Source organism: Pistacia vera, unplaced genomic scaffold (genome assembly GCF_008641045.1).
Source record: "Pistacia vera cultivar Batoury unplaced genomic scaffold, PisVer_v2 Contig488, whole genome shotgun sequence".
In the NCBI taxonomy this organism is placed as follows: Eukaryota; Viridiplantae; Streptophyta; class Magnoliopsida; order Sapindales; family Anacardiaceae; genus Pistacia; species Pistacia vera.
The window spans coordinates 251248-274790 of record NW_022196321.1 but is presented as its reverse complement, the minus strand read 5'-3'; the positions used below and the strand labels follow the sequence as shown (position 1 = coordinate 274790).

Sequence of the window (23543 nt, the reverse complement as noted above, 5' to 3'; positions counted from 1 at the left end):
TGTTAATAGTGTAAATGTAAGAACCATAGATTATTAACCTTGAGGGTCCTTTGGCTCTTTAGTGAAGCACAGATTGAAGGAAATCTCAAGCAAATTATTGATAAGTGTTAGGGCCAAAAATCATCTTGGGCCTGACGAGATAATACATGTACTCTGACTTAGGCCAAGCAAACTACGCGATCTATCACGATAGATCTTTATACCAAGGATGTAGGCTGCTTCCCCTAAGTCCTTCATGGAGAAGCACTTGGATAACCAAGTTTTTACCGACTGCAAGTTCGGTATATCATTCTCTATCAGAAGTATGTCATCGACATACAACACTAGGAATGCTACTGCGCTCTCACTCACTTTCTTGTAAACACAGGGNTATATAGCCTTTGTGCTTAAATTCTGTGATGCAACTTAGATTTCCAGTTTGAAAAGAGAGGTCTACACTTCAAGTTTGTGTTTGAGGTCCATATGCAATATATATATTCTCTCCTGTAGACATTCACATGTTTTCAATTAAGAAATGAAACTCTTTACATGAGGCATTGCTTGACAAAAATTTGACAAACTTTTTAAAGAGAATTTATGTACATGTTAGTGGATTTTAGAAGCTTAACATATCACAAATAAAATTAATTTCTGTTTATTCTATAATGTGCCTTAATGTATTCACTTGTCGACGTATTAGTTTTTAGCTCAACATAAACTAGGCTTTGATGTTTCTGATATCTGCTGCATCTCTATGGATTTTTCCTTTTCCATTCTTTAATTTTTTGATTTCAAACTTTGGTCTTGAGCAGGAGATTGTTAATGCTATTTGTGATGATGACGATATTAAAGCCATATCATTTTTCGGTCCAAATTCTGTAAGTTACTTCATCATTTTTCACTTACTGTTTCAAATGTTATACAATCTGCAGTGGATTTGATAACAAAAATGAAAATTTGTGTTTTCTGAGTAAAAATATTTCTTGGTCCTCCAAGTTTATTCAAATTTTGGTTTGGTTATTGAAGTTTCAATTGGTTCAATTAAATCCTTTATAAGCAGTTCATTTAGTTCATGTGGATCAAGGAGTTAACAACCATAACAATTCATGGTAAATGAGGGCATAACATTTTTGGCAATTGTTTGCTTACACGACATTGGAATGTCAAGCTGACAAAACAAGCAAAAAAATAAACATAAAAATGAATTAAAAAAACAAAAAAGACTTGACAAAAGCCGAAAAAAGAAAAAACACATGCAATGAAGAACTGCATAGTGAAACCATATCCGCCCCAGACATGTTTGGTAGTAAGGGGTTTTCGACAGGGAGAGAAAACACAGTATTGGTTACTTGAAAGACAATTGAGGATGAGAGTACAGAGTTCAATAGATTGGAAAAGAATGGAGTCTTTTAAGTTCAACATCACATCATTTTTAAGCTTTTCCAAACATTTGTATGGTTTACTTAAATCACAAAGTCTCACATAGTTATCAACTGAAGGTCTGCCAGTTCACAATTAATAGGAAATCCATGTGCGAAACATGGTCTTGGATAACTTTCTTAAGCTCATGATCAAGTAACTTGGTATACCCATTTTTGATTGAAGGAAAAGTATGCTTATCAAGTGAGAGACTTCATTTCTCATTTTGGAGTAAAAAAGACAGCCCAGTGTTGATAAGTTCTCTAATGATTGAGTTCCATTGATTTACATCATTTGTGGATGAAATTGATGGACCCAAGGTGTCTCAATGGTATAAAAGAAAGGGGTAAAAAGGGGCAATTACTAAGATTAACAGGTGGCAGAATTGGTTAGTAGAATCTGAGAGTGTCAGGAATAAAAAGAGGGACGTGAGTGTGAAAAGGGTATTCTGAAATTTATGAGTGTTTGTCTGGGAGGTTCTGGCCCTTGAAGTCCAGCTGTTCTTTTTTGCTTTGTTTGATTTACTGTTTCATTGAATATCACTATTATTTACTGTTTTATTGAATATCAGTATTATCTTCATTTTCCATTGATTGTTTTTTCCATTATTCTTAGTTTATTGCTTGGTTTGACTGTTAGTTGGATTGCTGTGTGTGAGTGAAGGTGGTGAGTGTGGGTTGTTTACAGAACCAGTATTCATCAGAAATTTGGTGAAAGACTGAATAGAACATATGGGGTATTTAAGTAGAATACTTGATTATGAGTTTGCCATAGATGCAGATTGCCAAAGACCTAATGCAATGATAAATGACTGGACATCGTGTTATTCTTCAGAGTGTGATGCAGAGCATAAAGCTTTTTAGATGGAGGAATGGACAACTTCTTGTGAACCTTCAGTGTAAACTTTTGGACCGTGAAAATGTATCAACCTGTAAATATTAGTGATATATATTTTTTTTGGTTTGGCAAGTTGTCTTTCTGTAGTCCTTGGCCTATAGCTTTCATATGGTAGACCTAGTATGTGCCAAAAGTTTCCAACATTTGAATATTCAGATGCAGTCACCAAATTTATGTTCAACATTATAGAATGACTTCTTGTTAGATTACAAACACAAACAAATGCCAATCGATATTTTCTCATGAAAATGTCGTTTAATACTTTGCTTGCTTCTTTAGTATATGAAAATTAAATTTTCAAGTTTAAATTTATGATACTGTTTATTTTCCATGATTGAAGAATATACGTACAAACTTGAATTGACATGAAATGGTTGTTCTTCTTGTGTCATTACTTTGTTAATTCTTGTAAACATTTTCTTCTCAGGATTTTTACAAAAATCTTCTATCATTGAAATCACATTCAAAAACCTCTCAGGATTCTTGTGCTACTTGTATCATCACTTATATATATATATATTTTTTTTTGGTCCTTAAAGGATGGTGCCAATGTTTATGCAAAAGCATCAGCTAAGGGGAAGCGGATTCAGGTACGTTTTGTAGCTTTTATGAGCAATATGTCTACTATTTTACCTGTGCAATAATTAATATAAACTAGAATTGACTAGCTTATTGTTTTCTTCAGTGCAATATTGGTTCCAAAAATCATGCAGTTGTCATGCCTGATGCAAGTATGGATGCTACTTTGAATGCCCTAGTTGCTGCTGGGTTTGGTGGTGCAGGGACCAAAAAGTGCATGGCACTCAGCACTGTTGTCTTTGTTGGAAGCTTAACTCCATGGTATATTTGTCTTCTTGTTAAGTGTTTTTCCTAACTTTCTTTGTTTTTGATAATCATTTCCTCCTCTGCTGCTTCCTTTATTCATTTCTTTCTAACAGAATTTATCCCTCCACCATATCTTTCGCCACCTGTCCCCTACCTTAATTCACACTTTAGCTGCTTCCTTTAACGCTATTGATCCCTGTGCTTCTTCCCACGCCTCTTGTTATACACCAGCACTTCGCGTGTTGTATCAGTTGTCTTGTGGTTTTGTCGTCCTTGAAAAATGATGTTTTTAGATTTGAAAGGAATCAGGTCTAGACCCTAAATCATTGATGATATATTTTCTATGGGAATTCAATGATAGACATGATTTGGCTAGTATAAGTGTTTTTTATAACCTTTTTGCAGGGAAGATAAACTAGTGGAAGTGCCAAAGCACTCAAAGTAACTGCGGAACTGAACTTGATGCAGACCTTGGTCCAGTATTAGCAAGCAGGTGCATTTATGATTAAGCATTTTATCAATAATTAGCTCTGCCAGTTCTCAGAGAAGAACCAGAATTTGTGGATCTTTTAATTTAAATCACTTTCCTTCTTTATAATTCTAAAAAGCAGGTGCATTCATGAAGTTGTTTTTTTTTCTTGATTCTAGAGACTGGGAGGCCATTTTAGTCTCTGATTGGTGTTCTTTGAATTGTATTTCTTGTATTTTTGTGTTTTTTTAGTATATTGCCTTTTCACTACTTTATATACTTGAACAAAAATTGTTTCTTGTTCCCTGTCAGTAAAGGAAAAAAAAAAAAAAAAGAAAAAAGAAAGAAAATTTCCTATGTATATCATTCTAGTCATTGTTAAGGTTAGCAGTTGCATTTTTGGGTGTATGCACGTGGCATTTTTAAATTGCACCTTTTAATTGTTTCTATTTCACTGATGTAATACAGTGATAATGACTATCAAATATTTACAGGTGAAGGAAGGATGTGCAGATTGATCCAAACAGATTTTGAAAGAAGTGCAAAACTATTGCTTGATGGGAGAAACATATTGGTATCGTTGTTTTGTTTCTTAAGCAGTTACCTTGTCAAACTTTATCTAGTCGAGTTATTTGTCAAAATTTGTTACGAGAAGAAATTATTTGATCTCAAAAACTAAAACTGTCTAATTAATCAGTGAAAGATTATGAAACTGATTTTATCCTAAACAAATGAAAAAAAAAAAAAGAACCTGGTTTGTTTGATTATAGATTCAATCACACCAAGGGGTTAAACAATTATAATTATTCTGTTCATGGAAATATATTGGCTTCCACACAAAACCCTGTGATAGATTTTTAGTTACAACTAGAGTGTGCAAACACACGTTGTCTTGATTGGCATTTAGCACCATAGCAGTCAGGAGATTGTCCTATAGTGTTAATATATTATCTCACTAATGGATACATTATTAGCTTGTATGTTAGTGAAATCAAAAATCTGGAACAAACTGTGTACATTGTTCTTTGTCTTATGGAATCTGATAGAAAAAAAAAAAAAAAAAAAATTGTGCCACTGCTGGTTGTTTTTATTATTAGTATTAAAATTCATAACTGCAATCAGCTTTTGAGTCTTGAAAACGTCCAAGATGACTTGCTACATTATATTTATGATTGACCCATAGGTTCCAGGTTATGAGCATGGTAACTTCATGGGCCAACCATATTGTCTGATGTTAGAGTTAACATGGGGGGTTACAAGGTATTCCATATCATGTTTGAAAATGAACCTTGGCTAAGATAGATATAATGTAAGAAAGGGTTCAGTTCTGGACTTTTCATTTCATATTTTCATTGGTTGTGCAGGAGGAAATTTTTGGTCCAATTCTTCTTTGTATGCAGGTTTGTCATTATGTCTTCTTTAAGTGTCCATGTGGTCTTTGGTTACTGGGAAAATCTTAAGTCAGATATTATGTTTGTCAGGGATGCAGCATTGATGATGCCATAGAGATTGTAATGGAAATCGGTAATGCCAGTTTGAATTCTCTGACCTTATAAACCCAGAACATTTAGATCATCTTAATTTATTTTATCTATGTTGTCTCTTGCAGATTGGCAATGGGCTTCTTATTTACTGCATCTGGTGTGCCGCTAGGAAAATTCAGATGGAGATTGAGGTTGGGCAGGTAAGAAAACCCTTTGCAGTTATTCTTCGTCGGCATTTGCCAACAAATGAGTAGGAAAATTTGAAATGTAAACCCGTTTGGTTTTGGTGGTTTCATGTGTTTAATTTTTTCCACTGTTGATATTTGATGCGAATTATCAATTTTAGGACTTAGTTTTGTCACTAAGTGATGTGCATGTCATGTAAATATTTGCGCAATGATTCATTGACATGATTTGGGTTTGACTCAGGTTGGCATAAATGTTCCTATTTCGCTCTGCCGCCCTTTCCTCTTTACTGATCCAAACCATGTTTTGCCGGTGATCACAATTTTGATGTATTTGTTCCTTCTGTGCTGCTTGATTTTACTTGTTACAATATTTCATAACATTTGTCAAATAAATATAAAATCTGAAGTTGGAAAATTCTATTGCAGGCAAGGCTGGAATTCAGTTTTACACCCACCTAAAACAGGACTCAACAATGGAAGGATTTACTAAGCAATGACTTATCAGTATGCAAATGCAAGTTCACATAGTGATGGAGAACTCAGCAACTTAAGTTCATAGAGGTCATAATAAGTAGACATGATTAAATCATAATTATCCTCTCACGATTAGTGACTTGACTTCATATCGATGTAGGATAGAATGTGTTAGTGTTAATTATATATACAGTCAGTCTACCAATTTTCTGTTAATATATAGGAAATACATGCATGTTTGAAATGAAAATTGTTTCTCTCTGTGGGAAAAATTGCTAATGCCATAGTCAAAAGCTTGAAATCAGAGCTTCTATATCTATTTATTTACAATTGAAAGGATTATATTATGCTTCTTAATTCATATTTGCTTTAAGAGGTGAATTTTGTGTAATAATCAATTTTAATTGATAATTATTAAGAAAGCCTAGGTTTAGACACTAAGGAGTTCATAATAACCAACTCGGGTGAAAACAACAATGTTGTTGGGTTCAGGTTGACCGTTTAATCGATTTGACCGGCTAGTCAAAATGAGTGTCAAAAAATTAAAATGTAGCAATACGCCACAAATTATAGTTAAGTCCCAATAGGTTTGAAATTTAGCAAACATACTCTAAATGCAAATGGTGGTTGATTGGTTGCTGATGACACACCAAATGTAATTCCAATCATACCTTGAGCCAATTCCCGGAAAATATACCCTAAATCTGGGCAAAATTAGCTCGATTTTGATCGATTTCACCACCATGATGATTGATGTCACAACCTTCCCTCATCACGAAAATACTTCCTTAGTCTTCTGACCAAAACCCATCCACCTCATCCTTATTCAGCTCGCTAATCGTCAACAAAGCTAGTTGTTGTCCTACCAGTTCTTCGATTTTCGGTCGATTCACTCCTTGGAAATCACCTGCGGCACCATTGTTCATTGACCCTTCATCTTCAAAAGCCCCAACATTCAGTCTTAGTTGTTCGTCAATCATCATCCAATTTTTAGGGTTTTGATGAATGAGGAAATGGGTAACCCGGCTTGATGAAGTCCTCGGGTCTGGTTAATTGGTTCAACCAACCAGGTTTAAAACAGGTTAAGATTCACATATGTTTGTTTTGTTAATTCACTAGAGAAGGCAATACGCAATGCTATGTTTCTTAGCTAGAACGAGTTTCAGTTTTAAACAAAAGAACATATGATTCAATTACATCTCTAAATTATTTAAATTAGGATGTCGGTGAACCTTTCTCAAAAAATTATGAGAATCATAAACAAAACTCAGGAGTACTCAAGATGTAATAATAAAAACACAATCGATGACAAGAATTCACTCGATTTGTTTAAAGAAGAAGAGAAAAATAAGTTGGGTTAGAAAGACAGAAAAGCCCTAGCTAATAAGTAAGATCCAATATCATCCTCTTCGTTTGTTTCCCTATTTCCCACTATCCTATCCTATTATCCAATCAATCCTATCAAAATGCGTATTTGTTTTAGTATTAAAATCCAATCATATTCTATTCAACTAAAACATTAACAATTACCTTCTCAATAAAATTTTTAAAATTAACAAAAACACCTCCATCCACCCAAGCCACTATCACCTGCCAGATGCCACCATCATAGCGACGCATGACCAGCTAGATTTGGTTGATCGTGTGCCGATCTGGCTGTTTCGGCCTGATCCACTATAGAATAACAGAAACGGCCAAATCTACTACACAAAGATTTGGCCGTTGACCATGGTCAGATATCCGGGCCGTCGATAACGGCCAAGTTTGGCCAAATCTGGCAGTCAACGGCCAGATTTGTGGCTGATAGCTGGTTATTTTTTGCCAGATCCATAATAGATTTGTTTGAAAAAGGCAGATCAGTGCATGACTAGCCAAATCCATTCGATCATGCGTGTCTCAATGATTTTTGGCCACCATTCGACGGTGGTGGCCGATTACCGACAATAATTAGGTGGGTGGGGGTGTTTTTGTTAATTATTAAACGTTTATTGTGGATAATTAAATTAACAAACCTAGGAGGTTAAAAATAACTAAATATTTTCAGAAAATATTTTAAAAAAATATACCAAAAATAATCTTATCATATTTTCCAAAAATGCTATTATAAAAATCTAAAAAACAATGCTGATCACTCTGTCATTTTTAATCGTTGAAGGGTAAACTCAATACAAAATAGGATTAATGTTGTATATAATGAAATATAAGTCAACTTTGTTACTAAGGGTATCTAGTGCATAAAAATCATTGTTCTCTCTAAATGTTTGATGTTAACTCGTTAATTAATGACTCGCCTTAATGAAACGTCAACCGTTTTGGATCGGAAAATAGATATGACATTAATCAGTTATGTAGGAACATAGTCTTTATCTCAGGTCATTATTGAATAAATAAAGATAGAATACATACAAGATATATTGATTTCCATAAATACTGAAAATATTTCCCTATAGATTTATAGAATTTATTAAAACTTTTTGATATTGTGAAAATATTTAATAATTTGTAATTTTTTCATTTCTCCTTAAAAAGCGTGTCAGTAGGCTGTTACATATAGCAATAATAATAACTGACTTTGCCGCCAACAAAAACAGAATATTGACTTGTTTTGACTCCATCGTCTCCTCAACAATTCAATTCCCACACTCAAAAGTTTCAAAAAAAACACTTTCCCGAGGCAAAAATGATCCTAGTTTCCAAACAACAGCCAAAGCCTCCCTCCACGCTTAAGGCCAACCTTCTTTTTAGGGTACCAGTTTCTTCTTGATCTACTACTACTATATTTCTATCTGGCAACTCCAAATCTCCTCAGGTTTTTACAATCTTTCCTTCTTTCCATTTGGTTAACTCTGTTCAGGATTCTCCTAATTCTCATTTTCTTGAGCTTCTTTGCATTTTCTTTTTCTCACATTATATTCTTTGTGTTGGTTTACGAAGCTCGGCTGGTGTAAAAGTTCTGACATTACGGGGAAATCTTTCACTCACCGGAGGCTTTTAAGCTGGACTATGAGCAAATGGAGAGGGAATTTAGGTTTTGTGTACCAGATGGGGATCCAAATACATATTACCAGACACCAAGAAAACTTTCTGGGAAGTATGCAAGTGAAGGGTATTCTTTCAGAATATCCGAGAAAGTCAATTCTTGACGAATGATCCACAGTGCTAATCTCTTTCTTATCCCCATTTCTTGTCACAAAATGAGAGGCAAGGTATGATTGGTTATGGGTTTCATTGTCTCTTTATTAGGACAGAGTTATGAATTACTGAAATTCTATTAATCCTTCAAAGTTTAGTTTTAGTTTCAAGATTGTCAAAATTCAATTAGGCCAGGGCTCATCTTGAATATTTGATAAGGCAGAAAATAGAAGCATACGGAGTCTTGTACTTTAATAAGAAATATCATTTTCACCATTGAGGTTGGTGTGATGCTAGTTTACAAGAGACATATCTCACATTGCTAACAAAGGCAGGGCTAGTTTATTAGTTTGAATTCTCCAATCAAGTAAATAAGTGCTCGTGTAAAGCCAGAAACAGAAATCGTGAAGGCGGAGATGAGTGTTTGGGCTTAAATGGATAATAGTATCTAGTGAATAGAATTCAATGTTCATAGCTAATCCCTTTGGTAGAGTAGAAGGCTTACATAATATTTTGGTGCCTTTTTATATAGCTGTACATCCTTTTTAGGTAACACAATATGGAATGGTGTCTTGGAATTCTGAATTAGGAATAGGGATCATTGAGGTTGCAATACTGAACTTTTGAGACTAAAGTTGCATACTGCTCTGTTTCTTGTTCCTATTTACTCGTATTATTTGATTTAATGGCCTGCAGATTACATATTTCCTTTCTCTATTTATGTTCTTCATGCAGGGAGTTTTGGAAACATGACTACCATTGTGACAGGTATGTGGAGAGCTTAATTTCCAAGTACCTTTTGGAACAGAACTCAAGGAGCTGATCACTTTTGTTCACTTGCCATGACATTGGCGTAAGGCCACTGAAGGACTTCCAACTATTAAGAATTCAATTCGAGTTGTGTGTTCATCACAATATGATTCTGGGTATATTCCACACAAGGATGTTTCCCTCCCTCAAATTCTGCAGCCATTTGCTCTTCAGGATTCTAACATTGGCTTAAAGGATAGGTAAATTTCATGCAAAATAAAGTTAAATCCTTGCTTACTGGCGATTACATGTGGTAAATTGAATGACAAACTTTGATTATTGGCAATTTGTTGAACCAGTATGGTCATGATATGGCAACCAATTGTTTATATTTCAAACTATATGGTCTTAGCATCTTTAATTAGTATGTGATAGTGGAATCTGTATATTGAAAGAAATTACACATATTGCAGGAGTATCCTTGCCTTTGGGAGGTTATCGCAATTCAAAAGTGAGAAAACAACTGACACAAATGGCAGAATGACAAAAACTTGACATCCAGAACAATCACATTATAAAAAGAATGCCATTATGGTGTACCGAACCAAGTTCTATAGAGGAGTAAATTTTGCATCTGTCCACGTGGTTCCCAAGTCAATAGCGTTCGCATTGCTGATTCGATCCATTATGGATGTGTTCCTGGTATGAAATTCATACTCTTGCACAAGAACAGTTTTGCAGGCACACTTCATTGTTTCTAATTTCTTGAAAGCAAACATCTGAAAAAAAAATTGCTGTGCTGAGCACTTAATAGTGTGTTTCTGCAGTTATCTTGTCGGACAACTACGATTTGCCATTCAATGACATTCTTGATTGGAATAAATTTTCTTTGATTCTTAAGGAGGATGATGTTCCTCGGCTGAAGAAGCTTCTTAAAGGCTTATCAAATACACAACAATTCATTAAGTTGCATGAAAACACAGTCAAGGTAAGTAAAATTAAGAAAACTTTTTTATCATATTCATATGTATCTTAATTTCAAAAGCAATGATATGCTTCAATGAGTAAAAATTATTTTTCTTCAGATTAATCAAATATGATATATCAACTGTTATATTGTCTAAGACTATTTGGAACCTTCTGAACGCCAGAAAAGCAGTGCATGTGAAAATCCTTTCTGTAACATATTTTTCTTACAATTAATCCTTTGTTTCTATGAATCAGGCTCGGAAGCACTTCCAGTGGAATACACCTCCAATCAAGTATGATGCATTTCATATGGTCATGTATGACCTTTGGTTATGCCGCCATGTTGTTAAGTACCAAATTTTCTGAAACATTTTCTTGAACAAATAAAAGTATCTACCATCATTTTATTGATTCATTTCAAAATCATATTATTATATAAACAGAAAATCTCAAGTAAGAAGGTCTGTATTTTTAATCAAGCAAGACTAATTGACTCCTAACTATTAGATCAATTCAAATTTGCCCGCTCTTAAACCAGGAATTCCCTCTTAAGCGAAACAATCCCATCAATTTTAAGAACCTTGAAGCCGTCATCATCAAACTTCTGCTAATTTCTCAAAATTTCAAAATACCCATACCCACAGCTCCACAGTAACGTGTCTTCCTGGAAGCAAATTGATGTTCAATGAACTGAAACCACACCCCAATGACCACGATCCCTTACTCCACCAATTTTCGCTAGATATCGAAGACGGAAAGTTCCGGCCAATACCCAATTCGAGGAAGAATAGAGGAGGGGTTTGGCTCTATACCATACGAGCAAATGTGGTTTAGCTTCTGCACTTGTTTGTTTCGTTCTTCATTTTTCAATCTTCTTCTTTCGCTATGTTCTTATAGTCTAAAGTCAGCTCTTCTTCTACTTAACTTTAGCTTGTTTTTGATTAATCATCAGAAATCTTACAGAATGTTAAACTTCTTTCTGACCCTAAATTTGGTAAGCACACTCAATTGTTTTGGGTGCCTCTTCGCTTGAAGTTAGAGCATAATTATTATTGCTCTTGATATTCTCATATCGGTATTATTTCATGATTTTCTTGAACTACATTATTTACATTTGTTGGTATATGTAGAAATTTTTTGTTGTGTTTGATTTGGAGTGCTGTGTGTTAAAGAGTTTGATGAAGCTACATCAGAAATAAAATAAAAACAGAGACCTTCAAATAATATATTTTAACGAAAGCCGAAATTTGGAGCAAGAGCAGCACCATTCATGACCTTCTAAGATAGTATTGTGTGCGTAATTGTTTTGTTATTTTGGATAGGATTTTAGAAATAATATTGGGTAGTTAAATAGGGTGAGTATTACGAGGTAAAATTCAAAAATTAATAAAAAACCCCATAGGTTTACTAATTTAACTAAACACTCCAATATATAAAAATTTTATAAAATGACCAAAACACCCCCACCCACCCATAGTGCTAAATTCTGGCTACCACCGCTGGAATCTGGCCAAAAAATGGCGTTATGAAGCAGACCGGTCGGATCTGGCCGTTCATCGACATGGCCTTTTTCGGCCAGATCCACCACAGATCTGGTAGGAAAATACCAGATCTACGGCCAGATCTAACCATCGATGGTCGCAAAAGGCCAGATTTAGCCTTCAGTGACGACCGAAGGTATGGCCGTCGTTGTCGGTCAACGACAACTATTTCTTTGGTTGTTGTTGGCGGTCAGATCTGACATTTTCTGGCCAAATCTACTATGGATCTGACCGAAAAAGGACAGATCGACAAATTACTGACCAATTCCGGTAGTTTCTATGACGTTGTGACAGGTCGGTGGTTGCTAGAATCTGGCAACTATGGGTGGGTGAGGGAGTTTTTGTTAATTTTTAAACTTTTTTTTCTAGGGGTGTTTAATTAAATTAATAAACTTAAGGAGTCTAAAAGTAATTAAAAAAATAGAATAGTATTTCCCAAATAATTAAACAAACAAGTATTTTGGGAATAGGGTATGAAATATTAAAACAAATGCACCCATTATTTCTTCTGGTCAACATATAGTATTATTTCTTCTAAGATAGTATTATCATCCAAAATACATCTATCTATAAACTAATAATATTTGGTTTCTTTTTTCTTTGGTAACATTAAGTTTTATAATGTAAAACAGGGTCTTTTGTAATGCATTTGCGATGATTTCAAATGCATCAAGAACACCTCATGTGCTTCCGACTCCAACATCTATAAGAACTCCAAACCCTCTCAAATTTTGTCAATAAAAATTATTTATTTAATTAGACGAAATTTTTCCTTAGCTAGGAACGAGTTTCAGTTTTAACAAAAGACATATGATTCAATTACATCTCTAAATTATTATTAAATTAGGAGTTCGGTGAACCTTTCTCAAAAATATTAGAATCATAAACAAAACTCGGAGTACTCAAGAGTAATAATAATAAACACAATCGATGACAAGAATTCACTCGATTTTGTTAAAGAAGAAGAGAAAAAAGTTGGGTTAGAAAGACAGAAAAGCCCTAGCTAATAGTAGATCCAATATCATCCTCTCGTTTGTTTCCTATTTTCCCACTATCCTATCCTATTATCCAATCCAATCCTATCAAAATGCGTATTTGTTTGTATTTAAAATCCAATCATATTCTATTCAACTCAAAACATTAACAATTCCTTTCTCAATAAAATTTTTAAATTACAAAACACCTCCACCCACCAAGCCACTATCACCTGCCAGATGCCACCATCATAGCGACGCATGACCAGCTAGATTTGGTTGATCGTGTGCCGATCTGTCTGTTTTCGGCCTGATCCACTATAGACCTAACCAGAAACGGCCAAATCTACTACCAAAGATTTGGCCGTTGACAATGGTCAGATATCCGGGCCGTCGATAACGGCCAAGTTATGGCCAAGTCTGGCAGTCAACGGCCAGATTTGGTGCTATAGATCTGGTTATTTTTTGCCAGATCCATATAGATTTGTTTGAAAAAGGCTATCAGTGCATGACTAGCCAAATCCATTCGATCATGCGTCGTCTCAATGATTTTTGGCCCACCATTCACGGTGGTGGCCGATTACCGACAATAATTAGGTGGTGGGGTGTTTTTGTTAATTTATAACTTTATTGTGGATAATAAATTCAACCTAGGGGTTAAAAATAATCTAAATATTTTCAGAAAATATTTTAAAAAATATACCAAAAATAATCTTATCATATTTTCCAAAAATGCTATTATAAAAATCTAACCAAACAATGCTGATCACTCTTGTCATTTTTTAACGTTGAGGGTAAACCAATACAAATAGATTATGTTGTCTTATAAATGAAATATAAGTCAACTTTGTTACTAAGGGTATCTTAGTGCATAAAAATCATTGTTCTCTCTAAATGTATTTTGATGTTAACTCGTTAATTAATGACTCGCCTTAATGAAACGTCAACCGTTTTGGATCGGAAAAATAGATTATGACATTAATCTTATGTAGGAACATAGTCTTTATCTCAGGTCATTATCTTGAATAAATAAAGATAGAATTTACATACAAGATATATTGATCTTCCATAAAATACTGAAAATATTTTCCCTATAGATTTATAGAATTTATTAAAACTTTTTGATATTGTGAAAATATTTTAATAATTTGTAATTTTTTCATTTCTCCTTAAAAAGCGTGTCAGTAGGCTGTTACATAAGCAAATAATAACTGACTTTGCCGCCAACAAACAAGATATTGACTGTTTTGACTCCATCGTCTCCTTCAACAATTCAATTCCACACCAACAAAGTTTCCAAGAAAAACACTTTCCGAGGCAAAAATGATTCCTAGTTCCAAACAATCAGCCAAGCCTCCCTCCACGCTTAAGGCCAACCTTCTTTTTAGAGTACCAGTCTTCTTCTTGATCTATCTACTACTATATTTTCTATCTGGCAACTCCAAATCTCCTCGGTTTTACAATTCTTTCCTTTCTTTCCATTGGTTAACTCTGTTCAGGATTCTCCTAATTTTCTCATTTTCTTGAGCTTCTTTGCATTTTCTTTTTCTCACATTATATTTCTTGTGTTGGTTTACGAACTGGCTGGTGTAAAAGTTCTGACATTACGGGGAAATCTTTCACTCACCGGAGGCTTTTAAGCTGGACTATGAGCAAATGGAGAGGGAATTTAAGGTTTTTGTGTACCCATGGGGATCCAAATACATATTACCAGACACAAGAAAACTTTCTGGGAAGTATGCAAGTGAAGGGTATTTCTTTCAGAATATCCAGAAAGTCAATTCTTGACGAATGATCCCACAGTGCTAATCTCTTCTTATCCCCATTCTTGTCACAAAATGAGAGGCAAGGTATGATTGGTTATGGTTTTCATTGTCTCTTTATTAAGGCAGAGTTATGAATTACTGAATTCTTATAATCCTTCAAAGTTTAGTTTTAGTTTCAAGATTGTCAAAATGTCAATTAGGCCAGGGCTCATCTTGAATATTTTATAGGCAGAAAATAGAAGCATACGGAGTCTTGTACTTTAATGAAATATCATTTTCACCATGAGGTTGTGGGTATGCTAGTTTACAAGAGACATATCTCACATTGCTAACAAAGTCAGGGCTAGTTTATTAGTCTTGAATTCTCTCAATCAAGTAATAAGTGCTCGTGTAAAGCCAGAACAGAAATCGTGAAGGCGGAAGATGAGTGTTTTGAGGCTTAAATGATAATAGTATCTAGTGAATAGAATTCAATGTTCATAGCTAATCCCTTTGTAGAGTAGAAGGCTTACATACTATTTTGGTGCTTTTTTATATAGCTGTACATCCCTTTTTAGGTACACAATATGGAATGTGTCTTGGAATTCTGATAGGAATTAGGGATCATTGGGTTGCAATACTGAACTTTTGACAGACTAAAGTTGCATACTGCTCTGTTTCTTGTTCCTATTTACTCGTATTATTTTGATTTAATTGGCCTTGCAGATTACATATTTCCTTTCTCTATTATTGTTCTTCATGCAGGGAGTTTCCTCTGGAAACATGACTACCATTGTGACAGAGTATGTGAGAGCTTAATTTCCAAGTACCCATTTTGGAACAGAACTCAAGGAGCTGATCACTTTTTTGTCACTTGCCATGACTGGCGTCAAGGCCACTGAAGGACTTCCCCAACTCATTAAGAATTCAATTCGAGTTGTGTGTTCATCAATATGATTCTGGGTATATTCCACACAAGGATGTTTCCTCCCTCAAATCTGCAGCCATTTGCTCTTCAGGATTCTAACATTGCTTAAGGATAGGTAATTTCATGCAAAATAAAGTTAAATCCTTGCTTACTGGCGATTACATGCTTGGTAAATTGAATGACAAACTTTGATTATTGGCAATTTGTTGAACCAGTATGGTCTGATATGGCAACCAATTGTTTTATTTCAAACTATATTTGGTCTTAGCATTCTTTAATTAGTAGTGTAGATGGATCTGTATATTGAAGAAATTACACATATTGCAGGAGTATCCTTGCCTTTTGGGCGTTATCGCAATTCAAAAGTGAGAAAACAACTAGTACACAATGGCAGAATGACAAAGAACTTGACATCCAGAACAATCACATTGATAAAAAGATGCCATATGGTGTACCGAACCAAGTTCTATAGGAGTAAATTTTGCATCTGTCCACGTGGTTCCCAAGTCTAGCGTTCGCATTGCTGATTCGATCCATTATGATGTGTTCCTGGTATGAAATTCATACTCTTGCACAAGAACAGTTTTGCAGCACACTTCATTGTTTCTAATTTCTTGAAAGCAACATCTGAAAAAATAATGCTGTTTAGCACCATAGCAGTCAGGAGATTGTCATTATAGTGATTAATATATTATCTCACTAATGGATACAATTATCAGCTTGTATGTTAGTGAATATCAACAATCTGGAACAAAACTGTGTACATTGTTCTTTGTCTTATGTGAATCTGATAGAAAAAAAAAAAATTGTGCCACTGCTGGTTGTTTTTATTATTAGTATTAAAATTCATAACTGCAATTCAGCTTTTGAGTCTTGAAAACGTCCAAGATGACTTGCTTACATTATTAATTTATGATTGACCCATAGGTTCCAGGTTATGAGCATGGTAACTTCATGGGTCCAACCATATTGTCTGATGTTAGAGTTAACATGGGGTGTTACAAGGTATTCCATATCATGTTTTGAAAATGAACCTTGGCTAAGATATGATTTATAATGTAAGAAGAGGGTTCAGTTCTGGACTTTTCATTTCATATTTTTCATTGGTTGTGCAGGAGGAAATTTTTGGTCCAATTCTTCTTTGTATGCAGGTTTGTCACTTATGTCTTCTTTAAGTGTCCATGTTGGTCTTTGGTTACTAGGAAAATCTTAAGTCAGATATTATTGTTTGTCAGGCTGACAGCATTGATGATGCCATAGAGATTGTTAATGGAAATCGGTAATGCCAGATTTTGAATTCTCTTGACCTTATAAACCCAGAAACTTTAGATCATCTTAATTTATTTAATCTATGTTAGTCTCTTGCAGATTTGGCAATGGAGCTTCTATATTTACTGCATCTGGTGTTGCCGCTAGGAAATTTCAGATGGAGATTGAGGTTGGGCAGGTAAGAAAAACCTTTGCAGTTATTCTTCGTTGGCATTTGCCAACAAATGTAGTAGGAAAATTTGAAATGCTAAACCCGTTTGGGTTTGTGTGGTTCTCATGTGTTTAATTTTTTCCACTGTTGATATTTTGATGCGAATTATCAATTTTAGGACTTAGTTTTGTCCAAAGTGATGTGCATGTCATGTAAATAATTCTGCGCAATGATTCATTGACATGATTTGGGTTTGACTCAGGTTGGCATAAATGTTCCTATTTCGCTTCTGCCGCCCTTTTCCTCCTTTACTAGCTCCAAACCATGTTTTGCCGGTGATCACAATTTTGATGGTATATTTGTTCCTTCTGTTGCTGCTTGATTTTACTTGTTTACCAAGCATTTCCGTAACATTTGTCAAATAAATATAAAATTTCTGAAGTTGGAAAATTCTATTGCAGGCAAGGCTGGAATTCAGTTTTACACCCACACTAAAACAGTGACTCAACAATGGAAGGATTTACTAAGCAATGACTTATCATGTATGCAAATGCCAAGTTCAAATAGTGATGGAGAATCTCAGCAACTTACAAGTTCATAGAGGTCATAATAAGTAGACATGATTAAATCATAATTATCCCTCTCAACGATTAGTTGACTTGACTTCATATCGATGTAGGATGGAATGTGTTAGTGTTAATTATATTATACAGTCAGTCTACCACATTTTCTTGTTAATATATAGGAAATTACATGCATGTTTGAAATGAAAATTGTTTCTCTCTCTGTGGGAAAAATTGCTAATGCCATAGTCAAAAGCTTGAAATCAGAGCTTCTATATCTATTTATTTACAATTGAAAGGATTATATTTATGCTTCTTAATTCATATTTGCTTTAAGAGGATGAATTTTGTGTAATAATCAATTTAAATTTGATAATTATTAAGAAAGCCCTAGGTTTAGACACTAAGGAGTTCATTAATAACCAACTCGGGTGAAACCAGCCAATGTTGTTGGGTCTTAGGTTGACCGTTTTAACGAATTTGACCGGCTAGTCAAACTGAGTGTCAAAAAATTTAAAATGTAGCAAATACGCCACTAAAAATTATAGTTAAGTCCCAATAGGTTTGAAATTTAGCAAACATACTCTAAATGCAAATTGGTGGTTGATTGGTTGCTGATGACACACCAAATGTAATTCCAATCATACCTTGAGCCAATTTCCCGGAAAATATACCCTAAATCTGGTCAAAATTAGCTCGATTTTGACTAGATTTCACCACCATTGATGATTGATGTCAACAACCTTCCCTCATCATCACGAAAATACTTCTCTTAGTCTTCTGACCAAAACCCATCTCACCTCATCCTTATTCAGCTCGCTAATCGTCAACAAAAGCTAGTTGTTGTTCTCACCAGTTTTCTTTGATTTTTGGTCGATTCACTCCTTGGAAATCACCTCCGTCGGCACCATTAAAATCAAAGACCCTTCATCTTCAAAAGCCCCAACATCTCAGTCTTTAGTTGTTCGTCAATCATCATCTCAATTTTTAGGGTTTTTGATGAATAGGAAAATGGGTAACCCGGCTTGATGAAGCCCTCGGGTCTCGGTTAAATTGGTTCAACCAACCAGGTTTTAAAACACTGGTTAAGATTACCATATGTTTTGTTTTGTTAATTCACTAGAGAAGGCAATACGCAATGCTATGTTTCTTAGCTAGAACGAGTTTCAGTTTTAAACAAAAGAACATATGATTCAATTACATCTCTAAATTATTATTAAATTAGGATGTCGGTGAACCTTTCTCAAAAAATTATGAGAATCATGAACAAAGCTCAGGAGTACTCAAGATGTAATAATAATAAACACAATCGATGACAAGAATTCACTCGATTTGTTTAAAGAAGAAGAGAAAAATAAGTTGGGTTAGAAAGACAGAAAAGCCCTAGCTAATAAGTAAGATTCCAATATCATCCTCTTCGTTTGTTTCCCTATTTTCCCACTATCCTATCCTATTATCCAATCCAATCCTATCAAAATGCGTATTTGTTTTAGTATTTAAAATCCAATCATATTCTATTCAACTCAAAACATTAACAATTACCTTTCTCAATAAAATTTTTAAAATTAACAAAAACACCTCCATCCACCCAAGCCACTATCACCTGCCAGATGCCACCATCATAGCGACGCATGACCAGCTAGATTTGGTTGATCGTGTGCCGATCTGTCTGTTTTCGGCCTGATCCACTATAGACCTAACCAGAAACGGCCAAATCTACTACCAAAGATTTGGCCGTTGACAATGGTCAGATATCCGGGCCGTCGATAACGGCCAAGTTATGGCCAAATCTGGCAGTCAACGGCCAGATTTGTGGCTATAGATCTGGTTATTTTTTGCCAGATCCATAATAGATTTGTTTGAAAAAGGCTAGATCAGTGCATGACTAGCCAAATCCATTCGATCATGCGTCGTCTCAATGATTTTTGGCCACCATTCGACGGTGGTGGCCGATTACCGACAATAATTAGGTGGGTGGGGGTGTTTTTGTTAATTTATAAACGTTTATTGTGGATAATTAAATTAACAAACCTAGGAGGTTAAAAATAATCTAAATATTTTCAGAAAATATTTTAAAAAAATATACCAAAAATAATCTTATCATATTTTCCAAAAATGCTATTATAAAAATCTAACCAAACAATGCTGATCACTCTTGTCATTTTTTAATCGTTGAAGGGTAAACTCATTACAAAATAGGATTAATGTTGTCTTATAAATGAAATATAAGTCAACTTTGTTACTAAGGGTATCTTAGTGCATAAAAATCATTGTTCTCTCTAAATGTATTTTGATGTTAACTCGTTAATTAATGACTCGCCTTAATGAAACGTCAACCGTTTTGGATCGGAAAAATAGATTATGACATTAATCAGTTATGTAGGAACATAGTCTTTATCTCAGGTCATTATCTTGAATAAATAAAGATAGAATTTACATACAAGATATATTGATCTTCCATAAAATACTGAAAATATTTTCCCTATAAATTTATAGAATTTATTAAAACTTTTTGATATTGTGAAAATATTTTAATAAATTTGTAATTTTTTCATTTCTCCTTAAAAAGCGGTGTCAGTAGGCTGTTACATATAGCAATAATAATAACTGACTTTGCCGCCAACAAAAACAGAATATTGACTTGTTTTGACTCCATCGTCTCCTTCAACAATTCAATTCCCACACTCAAAAGTTTCCAAGAAAAACACTTTCCCGAGGCAAAAATGATTCCTAGTTTCCAAACAATCAGCCAAAGCCTCCCTCCACGCTTAAGGCCAACCTTCTTTTTAGGAGTACCAGTCTTCTCCTTGATCTATCTACTACTATATTTTCTATCTGGCAACTCCAAATCTCCTCAGGTTCTTACAATTCTTTCCTTTCTTTCCATTTGGTTAACTCTGTTCAGGATTCTCCTAATTTTCTCATTTTCTTGAGCTTCTTTGCATTTTCTTTTTCTCACATTATATTTCTTTGTGTTGGTTTACGAAGCTTGGCTGGTGTAAAAGTTCTGACATTTACGGGGAAATCTTTCACTCACCGGAGGCTTTTAAGCTGGACTATGAGCAAATGGAGAGGGAATTTAAGGTTTTTGTGTACCCAGATGGGGATCCAAATACATATTACCAGACACCAAGAAAACTTTCTGGGAAGTATGCAAGTGAAGGGTATTTCTTTCAGAATATCCGAGAAAGTCAATTCTTGACGAATGATCCCAACAGTGCTAATCTCTTCTTTATCCCCATTTCTTGTCACAAAATGAGAGGCAAGGTATGATTGGTTATGGTTTTCATTGTCTCTTTATTAAGTACAGAGTTATGAATTACTGAAATTCTATTAATTAAGATCCTTCAAAGTTTAGTTTTAGTTTCAAGATTGTCAAAATGTCAATTAGGCCAGGGCTTATCTTGAATATTTGATAAGGCAGAAAATAGAAGCATACGGAGTCTTGTACTTTAATAAGAAATATCATTTTCACCATTGAGGTTGGTGTGATGCTAGTTTACAAGAGACATATCTCACATTGCTAACAAAGTCAGGGCTAGATTATTAGTCTTGAATTCTCTCAATCAAGTAAATAAGTGCTCGTGCAAAGCCAGAAACAGAAATCGTGAAGGCGGAAGATGAGTGTTTTGAGGCTTAAATGGATAATAGTATCTAGTGAATAGAATTTAATGTTCATAGCTAATCCCTTTGGTAGAGTAGAAGGCTTACATACTATTTTGGTGCCTTTTTATATAGCTGTACATCCCTTTTTAGGTAACACAATATAGAATGGTGTCTTGGAATTCTGAATTAGGAATTAGGGATCATTGAGGTTGCAATACTGAACTTTTGACAGACTAAAGTTGCATACTGCTCTGTTTCTTGTTCCTATTTACTCGTATTATTTTGATTTAATTGGCCTTGCAGATTACATATTTCCTTTCTCTATTTATTGTTCTTCATGCAGGGAGTTTCCTCTGGAAACATGACTACCATTGTGACAGAGTATGTGGAGAGCTTAATTTCCAAGTACCCATTTTGGAACAGAACTCAAGGAGCTGATCACTTTTTTGTCACTTGCCATGACATTGGCGTCAAGGCCACTGAAGGACTACCCCAACTCATTAAGAATTCAATTCGAGTTGTGTGTTCATCACAATATGATTCTGGGTATATTCCACACAAGGATGTTTCCCTCCCTCAAATTCTGCAGCCATTTGCTCTTCAGGATTCTAACATTGGCTTAAAGGATAGGTAAATTTCATGCAAAATAAAGTTAAATCCTTGCTTACTGGCGATTACATGCTTGGTAAATTGAATGACAAAACTTTGATTATTGGCAATTTGTTGAACCAGTATGGTCGTGATATGGCAACAAATTGTTTATATTTCAAACTATATTTGGTCTTAGCATTCTTTAATTAGTATGTGATAGTGGAATCTGTATATTGAAAGAAATTACACATATTGCAGGAGTATCCTTGCTTTTTGGGCAGGTTATCGCAATTCAAAAGTGAGAAAACAACTAGTGCACAAATGGCAGAATGACAAAGAACTTGACATCCAGAACAATCACATTGATAAAAAGAATGCCATTATGGTGTACCGAACCAAGATCTATAGGAGTAAATTTTGCATCTGTCCACGTGGTTCCCAAGTCAATAGCGTTCGCATTGCTGATTCGATCCATTATGGATGTGTTCCTGGTATGAAATTCATACTCTTGCACAAGAACAGTTTTGCAGGCACACTTCATTGTTTCTAATTTCTTGAAAGCAAACATCTGAAAAAATAATTGCTGTGCTGAGCACTTAATAGTGTGTTTCTGCAGTTATCTTGTCGGACAACTACGATTTGCCATTCAATGACATTCTTGATTGGAATAAATTTTCTTTGATTCTTAAGGAGGATGATGTTCCTCGGCTGAAGAAGCTTCTTAAAGGCTTATCAAATACACAACAATTCATTAAGTTGCATGAAAACACAGTCAAGGTAAGTAAAATTAAGAAAACTTTTTTATCATATTCATATGTACCTTAATTTCAAAAGCAATGATATGCTTCAATGAGTAAAAATTATTTTTCTTCAGATTAATCAAATATGATGTATCAACTATTATATTGTCTAAGACTATTTGGAACCTTCTGAACGCCAGAGAAGCAGTGCATGTGAAAATCCTTTCTGTAACATATTTTTCTTACAATTAATACTTTGTTTCTATGAATCAGGCTCGGAAGCACTTCCAGTGGAATACACCTCCAATCAAGTATGATGCATTTCATATGGTCATGTATGACCTTTGGTTATGCCGCCATGCTGTTAAGTACCAAATTTTCTGAAACATTTTCTTGAACAAATAAAAGTACCTACCATCATTTTATTGATTCATTTCAAAATCATATTATTATATAAACAGAAAATCTCAAGTAAGAAGGTCTGTATTTTTAATCAAGCAAGACTAATTGACTCTTAAATATTAGATCAATTCAAATTTGCCCGCTCTTAAACCAGGAATTCCCTTTTAAGCGAAACAATCCAATCAATTTTAAGAACCTTGAAGCCGTCATCATCAAACTTCTGCTAATTTCTCAAAATTTCAAAATACCCATACCCAGAGCTCCACAGTAACGTGTCTTCCTCGAAGCAAATTGATGTTCAATGAGCTGAAACCACACCCCAATGACCCCAATCCCTTACTCCGCCAATTTTCGCTAGATATCGAAGACGGATAGTTCCGGCCAATACCCAATTCGAGGAAGAATAGAGGAGGGGTTTGGCTCTATACCATACGAGCAAATGTGGTT

At 34.6% G+C, this 23543-nt stretch overlaps 1 protein-coding gene and 1 pseudogene across 1 annotated transcript; both read left to right on the top strand.

Annotated features, from left to right (window-relative positions):
- The first annotated feature begins 644 nt into the window (after positions 1-644).
- LOC116104909 lies at positions 645-18049 on the top strand (annotated as a pseudogene).
- A 2431-nt stretch (positions 18050-20480) lies between these two features.
- Positions 20481-23078, top strand: LOC116104907 (probable glycosyltransferase At5g03795). Its single transcript, XM_031391342.1, has 6 exons — positions 20481-20615; positions 20746-21024; positions 21707-21993; positions 22213-22445; positions 22571-22731; positions 22968-23078. The coding sequence occupies exons 1-6, from the start codon at positions 20481-20483 to the stop codon at positions 23076-23078; spliced, it is 1206 nt and encodes a 401-aa protein (XP_031247202.1).
- The last annotated feature ends 465 nt before the right edge of the window (positions 23079-23543 follow it).

Coding starts and splice junctions, on each gene's coding strand:
- LOC116104907 (XM_031391342.1), top strand. CDS start 20,481: ATGATTCCTAGTTTCCAAACAATCAGCCAAAGCCTCCCTCCACGCTTA. Junction 21,025..21,706: donor GTCACAAAATGAGAGGCAAG/GTATGATTGGTT, acceptor TTCTTCATGCAG/GGAGTTTCCTCTGGAAACAT. Junction 22,446..22,570: donor CCATTATGGATGTGTTCCTG/GTATGAAATTCA, acceptor GTGTTTCTGCAG/TTATCTTGTCGGACAACTAC.